The following is a 12,678-nucleotide window of genomic DNA, read 5'->3' on the forward strand; positions in this document are numbered from 1 at the left end:
CCGTTTCCTCTGTTCTCTTAAAGGCCAGTCCCTTTAAATAACTGTCGAAATCGCAACTCACTTCTGCTGCTGATGGACATCAGTTGTGGCTAGAATGAAAATTTAATCACTTAAAAACCGTGGTATGATGAACATGTCCACAAACTTTAATAAACATCGTACTGCTGGTTCAGCACTTTCGTTTCTGTCAGTGAACGAACATTCTGCAAATGGCGAGCTGTAGTAAGTCAGTGAGACCTGTAAAGGGTTGGAGTTCATTTCAGGACCACAGTAAGGTAATATCGTTCTTTGTTTCCTGATGAATTAGTACATCGAATTCTGATTTCTGCTAGCTCTTGTGCACTATGTTGAAGCCAAATTGAAAGCAATCTTATACCACGTGATAAAAAGTATGCGGACACCCTTATGTAATGCGGAATTCATCTGCAAATGTCACAGGACGCGAACCCCTTAGTATAAAAGAAAATAGGGCGGGTGGTGTTGTCAGCAGAGAAGCAGAAATTGCATAATATTTCGGTCACTACTCACTGTCCACCAGGAACATTTCAACCCTTCTAAAGCGGCCTAACAAGGGGAGGCCGCCAATTGTGAAATTCAGATTCGATTCATACTGCGCATAATAAAAGCTCATGGCCAGAGGTGTAATGTGGCAAAGCACCAAGATGCACTTCTCAGCCGTTGTCGAGAAAATCGACAGTTAAAAGAAACCGTTGCGCTGAAATACTCTCTACGATTTATAATTTTAAACAGCGTCCTGGCGCAGCGGTAAGCGCTCGGGTTTGTAATCTGAAGGTTGCCAGATCGAATCTCGCACCATGCAACCCTTTTTTTTTAGTATTTGTTTTTTTGTAATTCATATATATATATATATATATATATATATATATATATATATATATATATATATATATATATATAATTCCCGGCAATCAGTTGCAACATTATGCATATAATAAGTTGTTGAAAGTCGTTTCTCGTGGAAAAACTGGCGACTCCGAACATCATTATGTTTTCCGCAAACAAAGTTGTATTTCCCAAATGTTAATAATTGTCTTCATAATGTTAACCACGTATAGTTAACGGAAGACTTAGAAACGGTATTCCGAAACGAATACGTATAGCGTAAGTCAAACGTTCGAATTATAATAGAGACCCCACGAACACAAATTTGCTGCGGCAGGTATGAAATATAAACTCCGTTACTCGCTCGTTACACTTGAAGGACAGATGTTGAATGGGCCGAAACGAGCCGCCGCATAACAGCGTAGTTGCCTGCTAACTTCGAAAGAAGGTAGATGCGGTCCCTAGCGCAACTTATAACATCGTCGAAAATCAGTGCGGATGGGAGAGCTTTGGTACACCCTGTTAAAAAAACTGCAAAATGGAGGCGGTACAATTGGAGAGCGATCCGCCTTCACCAACATGCATAAGCAGTTCATTAATAGTTTATATATATATATATATATATATATATATATATATATATATATATATATATATATATATATGAATTACAAAAAACTAATAATAAAAAAAAATTGCAAGGCTCGAGATTCGATCCGGCGACCTTCGGATTACGAACACGAGCGCTTACCGCTGCGCCACGACGCTCTAGAAAATTATTAATAGTAGTGAGTATTTCACCGCAACGGTTTCTTTTAACTGTCGATTTTCTCGACAACGGCTGAGAAGTGCATCTTGGTGCTTTGCCACATTACACCTCTGCCCATGAGCTTTTATTACGCGCAGTATGAATCGAATCTGAATTTCACAATTGGCGGCCTCCCCTTGTAAGTCGACTGTTGGTGATGTGGCTGTGAAGCAGAAGCTCGCAATAAATCGCACGAAATCAGCAGAAGATATCACTCCTGAGTTCCAAAATTGTACTAGCAGTCCAGTTAGCACAGCTACTATGCATCAGCAGTTGAAGAAAAAAAAAAAAAATAGTCGAGCAGGCCCACCCGGCTAGCCGCGCGGTCTAACGGGCTGCTTCCCGAGTGGGAAGGCCTACCGGTCCCCTGCACGAATCCTCCTGGCGGATTAGTGTCGAGGTGCGGTATGCTGGGCAGTCTGCAGATGGTTTTTAAGGCGGTTTTCCATCTATCTCGGCAAATGCGGGCTGGTTCCCCTTATTCCGCCTCAGTTACACTGTGTCAGCGACTGCTGCACAAACACCATTTCCACAGTGCACCAGCATTAATCTACCACGCAGCAACATTTGGGGTTAAACTCGTCTGGTATGAGACGTTTACGTTTCCCGGGGGGGGGGGGGAAGGGGGGGGGAAGGGGGGGAGGGGGGGGCACTGGGGGCTGGGGTGGTTGGACTGTTGTGGCCTGTCGTGGGGTTCAGAACCACTGAGGGCTATGGCTGGACGAAGCCTCTCTGCCGCTTCTAGTCCCCCAGTTTAATACATACAGGGCTATTACAAATGATTGAAGCGATTTCATAAATTCACTGTAGCTCCATTCATTGACATATGGTCACGACACACTACGGATACGTAGAAAAACTCATAAAGTTTTGTTCGGCTGAAGCCGCACTTCAGGTTTCTGCCGCCAGAGCGCTCGAGAGCACAGTGAGACAAAATGGCGACAGGAGCCGAGAAAGCGTATGTCGTGCTTGAAATGCACTCACATCAGTCAGTCATAACAGTGCAACGACACTTCAGGACGAAGTTCAACAAAGATCCACCAACTGCTAACTCCATTCGGCGATGGTATGCGCAGTTTAAAGCTTCTGGATGCCTCTGTAAGGGGAAATCAACGGGTCGGCCTGCAGTGAGCGAAGAAACGGTTGAACGCGTGCGGGCAAGTTTCACGCGTAGCCCGCGGAAGTCGACGAATAAAGCAAGCAGGGAGCTAAACGTACCACAACCGACGGTTTGGAAAATCTTACGGAAAAGGCTAAAGCAGAAGCCTTACCGTTTACAATTGCTACAAGCCCTGACACTCGATGACAAAGTCAAACGCTTTGAATTTCCGGCGCGGTTGCAACAGCTCATGGAAGAGGATGCGTTCAGTGCGAAACTTGTTTTCAGTGATGAAGTGATGGGGTTATGTGAAAGATTCAGTGTTTAAACCTCCTCTACCAAGAAACGTGCCAGAACTGCGAGCTCGCATCAACGATGCTTTCGAACTCATTGATGGGGACATGCTGCGCCGAGTGTGGGAGGAACTTGATTATCGGCCTGATGTCTGCCGAATCACTAAAGGGGCACATATCGAACATTTGTAAATGCCTAAAAAAACTTTTGAGTTTTTGTATGTGTGTGCAAAGCATTGTGAAAATATCTCAAATAATAAAGTTATTGTAGAGCTGTGAAATCGCTTCAATCATTTGTAATAACCCTGTACAATAGTTGAACAACAGACTTCCAGCCGTCATAAAAGCCAAGGGTGCATACACCGCATATTAATGTCCAGAAAGTGTGTGTGCAGTACATTAGCAGAAATAGTAAGCCACCAGTGAAACTATAACTTTATGTAGTATTAACAGTAGTAACTCCTTATGCATGAGGTATATTGATAACAAAGTACGCTACCCAAACGACGTTTATGAGTATATCGTAACTCAGATTCGAGAGACCAATGGTACAATGAATTTTCTACATTCGCGAATACGTTTTTATACTACAGCGGACACCCAAGAGCCAGCCTGCAGTTCCAGAAGCCGTTGGCAGAGCGTGAAACAAAGGATTCTTGCAGGATTTGGAGGCTTTGGTAGTCCGTAGGGAAGAATGCGTAGCTTTTGTGCTGCATTCCATGGCGGCTATAGCGGCCCTCCGATCGATAGCTTGGCGTGACACGTAGCACAGGCACCACACTACTGTTTCAAGGAGAGGTGACTGCCGCGTGTGGCAGCGCGAAAGGTATCTGAAGTAATAGCTGTTCATAAGGCAAAACATCCTATGGCTGCCAAGAGTGCTAGAGCAAGTTGAGAAAACAGTGATGCGCACAAAATTTAAAAAATTAAAATAAGGCTTCTCGTTCCTTCTTATCAGCTGATCGTAAAACGGTAGACTCAGCTAGTAAACATTACAATACGAGATAAATATGAGATGATATGGTAACTGAGAAGTTTAAAAGGATTTGCACATGAACCAAAAATAACAACGTGAAGCCAGTCAATAATGTTCTACCTGAAGAGAACTCGGCTCTGGTAATATAAGAGTCATCGAATTATATGTTAGATTGCTAGGTTTGTTGTGCCATTCACATTACGAACTTCGGCAAACTTAACATCGCCACCATATCTTGTAAGCTAGTCGCTTTTTATTGCAAAGTTTAATCTTGAAAAATTATGCTGCCTGAGAGAAAAAGTGACGCGCCCGAAATACATGATAGGAAGTCAATGTAATGTCGTACAGGGCGAGTATGTAAATGATTAGAGATCTGTTCTCTGTGACAGAGTGGCCACCAGGGTACGTTAGTGTTGTTCATATTTAGTGTTATTACCATTCTTGGTACGCTATATTAAAAGAAGGGACGCGAGTAGAATCAGATGTTTACTGACAACTGTCAAGAACACGAAGAGGCCACGTACTCGTGAGAAACAGCGTTGTCAGTATTTAACAAAGTTTGAAAGGGGCCTCATTGTGTCTCTCCATTTAATCGATTGGTCGAATCGTGCAATATGCAGATTTGTGATGATTCGCCCCATGTGAACAAAGAGGGCAGGCTTACTCGTATTCAAGGTTTCGGTCGACTATGCCTTATCAAAACAAATGATGGCAGCTGTATTGTGTACCAAGCACGTCGTGACACCTTCACATCTGCTCCTGCCATCCGAGTTGACGTAATGGGCTTCCTGCAGCATTCTACGACAATCAGCAGCCAGATTAAAGAATCTCCGTCTCAGGCGTAGGCTGCCGTTAACACCACCACAGAAATAACCATCCAGGCACTAACCCCTCCCCCCCCCCCCCCCACCAAAAAAAAAATTGCGAACAACTTCTACCTTCTCCAATCCCCTCTCATCACATCTCTACCTAACGTACAAGACAATGTTACCCATTTACACACACACACACACACACAAGAGCGCGCGCGCGCACGCAATCAAAGTAGTTTCAAAGGTTGGCAACACTCACAAAAACAACGTGAACGAAAACAAACGAACAGACATAAACACTGTTGATGTAAAGAGTGAAAAACAGTTTATAAAAGTGAAATGAATCCAGCACAATAAATAGTGCAGAATGGCAAAAACTTCCAAGTGTATATATCAAGCGAAGTCTTTCGATGCCAACCACCGCTAGCAAATAGGGAATAAGTAGAATATGTAAAGAAAGACCGTAAATAACATGCACACCAGCTTTACAAACAAAACGCTGTTTTCAGCCTAAAACAACCAAAATGAACAAATGTATGTATCCAATCAGAAGAATAACCACGGAAGATGCTTTACAAATTAAAGCGAAACGCGTCTGGTGTAATTCTCTATAATTAAACTGCAGTCAGCTCAAGATGGATAAGGAATAGTAACTGATTTTAACAGCTGCTGTGGAAGATGGTCATGCAAACAAACGTATGATGTTTTTGTGATGTTGTGGCACTCCCTTTGGTATCATAATCCATGGAACATGTATGAGTCCCGCTATAGAACATGTACTGGACCAGTTCAGACTTCAACCTGGAATATCAAAAAGTTGTTATTCAAAGTCGTAGGCCGGCTTGTCTCAGGTTCCACTGGCCTTATGACACCCTGCCCAACCGAATTAGCGCACGCAGCCACGCCAGAGGGGTTGCAACGTTATACTGATGTGTGGCCTCACATTGCCAAGTTCTTTGTACATAATCTAGATTTTTTAATTACTGCAATAACGTCATTACCATCTCATTTCGTTTCTTCGTCCCGTTCTGCACTTTTTCAGTCAGGCAGTGTATCTTCACGCAATGCAGTAATTGCTTCTCAGTTTATCTCCTCCAAAGATCACGGCCACAACATGAACAGAAAATTGATGAATACCTAACCAGTTTCAGACCTAATCTACTGTGCGTACAGACGCACAAGGCCGTTTGGAAACAATTTGCTGTAATGTATCCCTCATCAGACGTACGGCATTAGTTTTTAGGGCTAGTATATCGATTATTAATAGACACACGATCAAACAGGGAAAGCTTAATGAAGAAAATGTTTACATACACCAACTGCAGTATAAACTCTCTTGACACATACTACTAGTTTAGTTGTACAGGGACCGTCGTTTTATAACCTTACTTTCCGATGTATTAAATATAGTTGCCTTAATATTGTCTTAAAAAGGGAGATGATATATTTGTGTTGATGCAAATAAAGGTATTACTCCTGGCATCTCTCAGCACTTCACTGTAGATATCATTGTGCAATGTTTGATCATTGGAAGCTTGATGAAACAGATGTGGACATTTCATAACCCAAAACACTATCATTAATAACTTTCCTGTAAAAGCGTTGTTTGGAATTTTTTACTGTGAGCGACGATGTATGGTTTTACAGCATACTCTTGTCAGTTCCTAGTGACGGACCCGTAGTGATGGACCCACGTCTTATCGGAGGTTAATACGTGACTGAGAAAGTCTTCTTCCGTTTCAAAAAACTTCAAATGCAATTTCGATATTTCTAAACGATCCACTTGGTGTTTGTGTGTTGCTTGACTTACTGCTTAACGAGCTTAAACTTTGCGATAGTTTAAATATTCATGTAGGATTTCAGATTTTAACCTTGGATAACGTTCAACTCATGCCGAGTAACATCAGTTCCAGCACAACGATCATCACGAATCATTCGCTCCGCTGTCCTGATGTTCGTTTTTTAAGCGGATGGCGTACCTGAACCCAGACAAATATCTGTCCATTTTCAACTAGAGTTATTCACTCGCAAATGTTTCGTTAATTAAAACTAGTATCACCATACTGCACGCAATTTTCTTCCATTCATCTTCTGTATGCTGAGGATACGCCCGTCCTCAATCTTCGCTCACTCTTTCATACCGTCCTATGGTTACCACTAACTTAGGACTCTAATTTTGTTACCAGTAGCAAAACATAAATCCTGTCACAATGTAGACAGTAACCATAGTGTCCACTGCCTAATATTTCAATATTTACATCTCCTACAAAAACATATAGCAGACTTTAACTATCTCATACTACTGTCATACACTGTCCAATCAAAATGCTAATCTAATGCTTGCACTCAGCACTCCGTCTTCAGGCCACAAGTGCCCCATCGGGACCATCCGACCGCCGTGTCATCCTCAGATAAGGATGCGGACAGGAGGGGCGTGTGGTCAGCACACCGCTCTCCCGGTCGTTACGATGGTTTTCTTTGACTGGAGCTGCTACTATTCGCTCGAGTAGCTCCCCAATTGGCATCACGAGGCTGAGTGCACCACGAAAAATGGCAACAGTGCATGGCAGCCCAGATGGTCACCCATCCAAGTGCCCGCCACGCCCGACATCGCTTATCTTCAGTGATCTGACGGGCACCGGTATATCCACTGCGGCAAGGACGTTGCAATCAAATGCTTGGATGTCCCTCAAAAACATAAATCTTCTGAAGACACAAGAAGCCAAACCACGGTGTACCTTCATTGCTTCCCCACACCTGAGCCGCTGTCTTGCTTACATAAATCTTTACCCACCCACACGCATTTTCATATACTCTGTATTTTATAGGAAGGCTAGTGTAACAGGTTAGTAGCGCTAATCCAAAACTCTGTTGTGACATCTACCAGTCCTACGAGAATAATGCTAGCCTTCCTTCCAAGTCCAAGAGCTCCAGGGAAGCACCTCAGCTCCTTGTCGAATCACGCAAACGTCCAACCATTACATTTTTTTCCGTACCTCTTACACAGTTTTTATATGTTAGTTACCCTCGCATCATAGATTACGCGTTACACCCTCTGCCATAGGCCGAAGAGGCATTTTCACTTCACAGCACAATCAATATTGCCTTAGGAGGCAGTTTCACATTTCATTTTTGTTCCATTTCTTAGTCTGTCTGCTTAGCTGTGTGGTGCTAGCACGGTAACTCAGCGTGTTCGCTCAGAGGGTTAGCTGCCCTCTATAATAAAAAAAACTGAATTAATGGATCAACGACGAACTGAAACTGGTGTCTTGCGACGTCCGCCCCGAGCAGATACAAGGAAAACAAAACGAACAAAATGGGATTAATAATAAAAAAAAGGGTTCGATTCGCGGTCGGGTTGGAGATTTTTTTCCGCTCATGGACTGGGTGTTGTGTTGTCCTCATCATCATTTCATCCTCATCACCGCCATGCAAGTCGCCCAATGTGGCGTCGACTGAAATAAGACTTGCACTTAGCGGCCGAACTTCCCCGAATAGGGGCCTCCCGGCCAACGATGCCATACGCTCATTTCATTCCATTTCTTACACATTTTCTTGTCCCTTATAACTCTGAGAATTTAATTCCATATATCAAATAATGTTAGCCTGAAGAGCATCATTACAGCTACTGCCAACACTCCCCTTATTCCGTTGTAAAGGAAGTAAGACTTCTAGAAATAGGAGAACTATATACGAGGTGCGGCTAGAAAAAAACCGGACTGATGCTGGAAAAAACATTTATTTACAACTATTTACAATTTCATGTTATCTCCTTCAATGTACTCTCCTCCTCGGTCTCTACACCGCTCCATACGAATTTTCCACTGTTCATAGCAGTGCTGCAGATCATTTTCGCTAAGTCCATACATTACTTCCGTCGCTTTTTCTTTTACTGCTTCAACAGTCTCAAATCTAGTTCCTTTCAAAGCTGACTTGACTTTACGGAAAAGAAAAAAAGTCACAGGGGGCCAAATCAGGTGAGTAGGGTGGATGATCTAAGATGGGAATGTTGTGTTTTGCCAAAAACGTCTTCACTGACGACGCACTGTGAGCTGGGGCATTGTCTTGGTGAAGGATCCATGACTTTTTTCTCCACAAATCGTTCCGTTTTCTCCGTACTCGCTCACGTAGGGTAGCCAGGACGCTAATGTAGTAATGCTGATTCACTGTTTGTCCCTCTGGTACCCAATCAATGTGCACAACCCCTTTGATGTCAAAAAAAAAAAAAAAAACAATCATCATTGCCTTGAATTTCGATTTTGACATTCGTGCTTTTCTTTTGGTCGTGGAGAACCAGGAGTTTTCCAATGCATCGATTGGCGTTTAGTTTCGGGATCGTAAGTAAAAAACCACGATTCATCGCAAGTAATAACATTTTGTAAGAAGGTGGGATCACTTTCAATGTTTTCCAGGATGTCAGAGCAAATCATTCTTCGGCGTTCCTTCTGTTCAATTGTGAGACACTTTGGAACCATTTTTGAACACACTTTGTTCATGTTGAAACTTTCATGAAGAATCTGCCTAACACTTTCCTTGTCAACTCCTGTTAACTCAGACACTGCTCTGATTGTTAAACGGCGGTCTTGTCGAACAAGTTTACCGATTCTTTCAATGTTTGCATCAGTTTTTGCTGACAATGGTCTGCCAGTGCGAGTGTCATCACTGGTGTCTTCGCGGCCATCTTTAAATCGTTTAAACCACTCAAACACTTGTGTTCGCGTTAAACAATCATCGCCGTACACTACTTGTAACATTACAAACGTTTCACTTGCAGATTTTCCTAGTTTGAAACAAAATTTGATGTTAACACGCTGTTCTTTCTGTACACTCAACATTTTCCGACGCACAGACAAAACGTCAACTACTTAAAACAGACGCCACGGGCAGAATGAGTGCAGGAGGCAGATGAAACTCGAGCAGTAGGCGGAGCGAGAATCACGTGACAGGCCACGCGACTTTCAGCCTTATTGCATTCGTTTTATTGTTTCACCAGTACTAGTCCGGTTTTTTTCTTCTAGCCACACCTCGTATTCAGTTATACGGATGTGAAAACGCCAAATTCAGAGTGATTTGGCAATAATCATTTGAGTGTAATCGGATTTGATTATTTCGTAGTTGTACATTTTAGCTGCTAGGTTTGATATGACGTATAATGGAGCTTTACGTTGTCTGCAAGGTGAACCTGGAATGTGGAGGTAAACATTGTCTAAAAAGTGAACTTGGAAGGATCTGAACCGTGCTAAAAGTGTTTCTGTACTGCTGTTGGCAGCACCCGAGGTGGAGATCGTGGACGAGCGCGGCCGACCGCTGAGCGACAAGTACTACGAGCCCAACAGCACCATTCAGCTGTCGTGCGTGGCGCGCCGCAGACAGGCTGTAACCTGGAGGCACGGTGACGTCACTCTGAACTACGGAACCTCGAGGGGAGGCATCAGGTGAGTGACGGCTTCATAGTAATTCTCTTGTCTTAGGTCTGTATCTAAACAACAACGTAGAGATTCGTGGTTGGCAGTGCTTTTTGTTTATTTCGCGAATGTTTGGAGGAGGCGGGGGCAACGAGACATACGGGCCATGCAACGAACTTGTGACGTCACACTAGTTGGCTCCTGCACCACACTTCGCGAATGCTCGGCTGCGTGAAAGGCCCTTGGAAAATCAATATTTAACTGAAAAGGTACCCACTAAAGGTCTTAATTTTGTCGTGTGCTACCGAGAACTTGCATGCGTTTAAACAAGCAGTTAGTAATTATTAAACTCGTCTGAAATTGTTACTCGATCCCCGCCGGAGACGCTGCCTGCACTCATAAGACCTGCAGTGTGCCGGCCGATGTGGCCGAGCGGTTCTAGGGGCTTCAGTCTGGAACCGCGTGACCGCTACGGTCGCAGGTTCGAATCGTGTCTCGGGCATGGATGTGTGTGATGTCCTTAGGTTAGTTAGGTTTAAGTAGTTCTAAGTTATAGGGGACTGATGACCTCCGCTGTTAAGTCCCATAGTGCTCAGAGCCATTTGAACCATTTTGAACCTTCAGTGTCACGTGTTGTGACGTTCGCGCCGCGGACTGTTTTTCTCGTGAGTGTCGGGAGAAGGTGTGCCTGACACACGGTATGCAGCGTATAATCAATGGATTTGCTAAAACGGCGCTAATTATTCTCTAATGACTTGATTGAACGTTCTTGCGCCTTATACCTATTTATCAAATAAACAGAAACAGCTCTCAAGTCCTCACTATCTCTTCGCAGTACGAGGGGCGTTTGAAAAGTCCGTGCAATGTCTGAGAGGTGGCACTAACGGCGCATGTCGAGCACATGTTTGGTTAGTAACATCTTTGGATGAACGCACACCAAGTTGCAGCCATATTGGTCTATTTTTTTGTGTTTGGCATTCGTGTGAATCAAGGAAGTCGAGTGGTTGTCAAAAAATGGACGAAAAGGAGTATCGTGATCAAACATTACTTTATGAAAGGCAAAACGCCTGAGGAGACTAAAGAGAAACTTGATAAACATTACGGTGACTCTGCACCTTCGATTAAAACCGTTTATAAGTGGTTTCAAATTTTTCGGAATGGCCATATGGGTACAAGTGATGCTGAACGTTCTGGACGCCCTGTGGAGGTTACGACTCCAGAAATCATAGATAAAATCCATGATATGGTGATGGATGACGGAAGCGTTACGGTGCATGAGATTGTTAGTGCAGTGGGAGAATGAGAAATCTATCCGCAGGATGGGTTCCACGATTGCTCACGCTTGACCAAAAACGAAATCGTGTGAAGTGTTGTAAGGATGGTTTGCAGCTGTTCAGGAAGAATCCACAGGACTTGAGGCGTCGTTTCGTCACTGTGGATGAAACGTGGATACATTACTATACTCCTGAGAGCAAATAACAATCAAAAAATGGGTTACCAAGTGAGAATCTGCACCAAAAAAGGCTAAGACCATTCCTTCTGTCGGAAAGTTTATGGCGACTGTCTTTTGGGATTGGCAAGGGATAATCCCATCGACTATAGAGAAAAGGGTAAAACTGTTACAGGTGCATATTATTCATCGTTATTGGACAGTATGAAAACCGAGGTGCAAAAAAAAAAAAAAAAGGCACCGGTGATTGGACCGCAAAAAAGTCCTTTTCCATCAAGACAATGCACCAGCACACACCTCAGCGGTTGTGGACGCAAAATTAATGGAAATAGGATGCCAACTCGTTTCACATCCTTCCTATTCTCCAGACCTGGCTCCCTCGGACTACTATTTGTTCCGCAATTTGAAGAAATTGCGGGCGGTACAAAGAGTTTACTCAAACGATGAGCAACTAGTAGCTATTTTCTATTATTCCGAATGGATCAACAAATTAGAACAGCGTTGGACGAAGTGTCAAAGTCTAAAAGCAGTCATGTCGAAAAATAAAAAAGGTTTACCCCAAACACGAAAGTAGTTTTTATTTTTGCACGGACTATATGTCTGAATCGGTTACCATGTGCTCGTAATAATTATTAGCTTTGCAACTGATGAAATTGTTATTAATTACTTGGCAGTGTATCCCTTTCATTTTTCATGAGAACTATGAAACACTCGCATCGTTACGTTAACCCCTGTACCTATAGGCACAATGTGAAAACAGTGATAGATCGCCTAAAATATCACATGCGACGAACGTGTATCTAAGTGTACATATACGGAAGCCATATCTCAAATACCTACGAGAAAGATTACTGTTGCTGTATAGACAGTGACAGTTGTGTTGCTTACAAATGACTTGAATTTACTTTCCAAGGTTTCAGTAGCAGGCTACTAGTTAAAATTTTATTATTTACTCTCAGACATTTAAATGTTGTTCTGGTATGTTATTAATT

The 12,678-nt window shown here is 43.1% G+C and overlaps 1 protein-coding gene across 1 annotated transcript in view; it reads left to right on the top strand.

Moving 5' to 3' along the window:
- Positions 1 to 12,678, top strand: part of LOC126252963 (uncharacterized) — a 529,370-nt gene that overhangs the window by 438,658 nt on the left and 78,034 nt on the right. The window contains exon 5 of the mRNA XM_049953977.1: positions 10,101 to 10,266. Coding sequence (XP_049809934.1) covers positions 10,101 to 10,266 — 166 coding nt within the window. The remainder of the gene's footprint in view (positions 1 to 10,100; positions 10,267 to 12,678) is intronic.

This window comes from Schistocerca nitens, chromosome 4 (genome assembly GCF_023898315.1).
Source record: "Schistocerca nitens isolate TAMUIC-IGC-003100 chromosome 4, iqSchNite1.1, whole genome shotgun sequence".
NCBI classification, from domain to species: Eukaryota; Metazoa; Arthropoda; class Insecta; order Orthoptera; family Acrididae; genus Schistocerca; species Schistocerca nitens.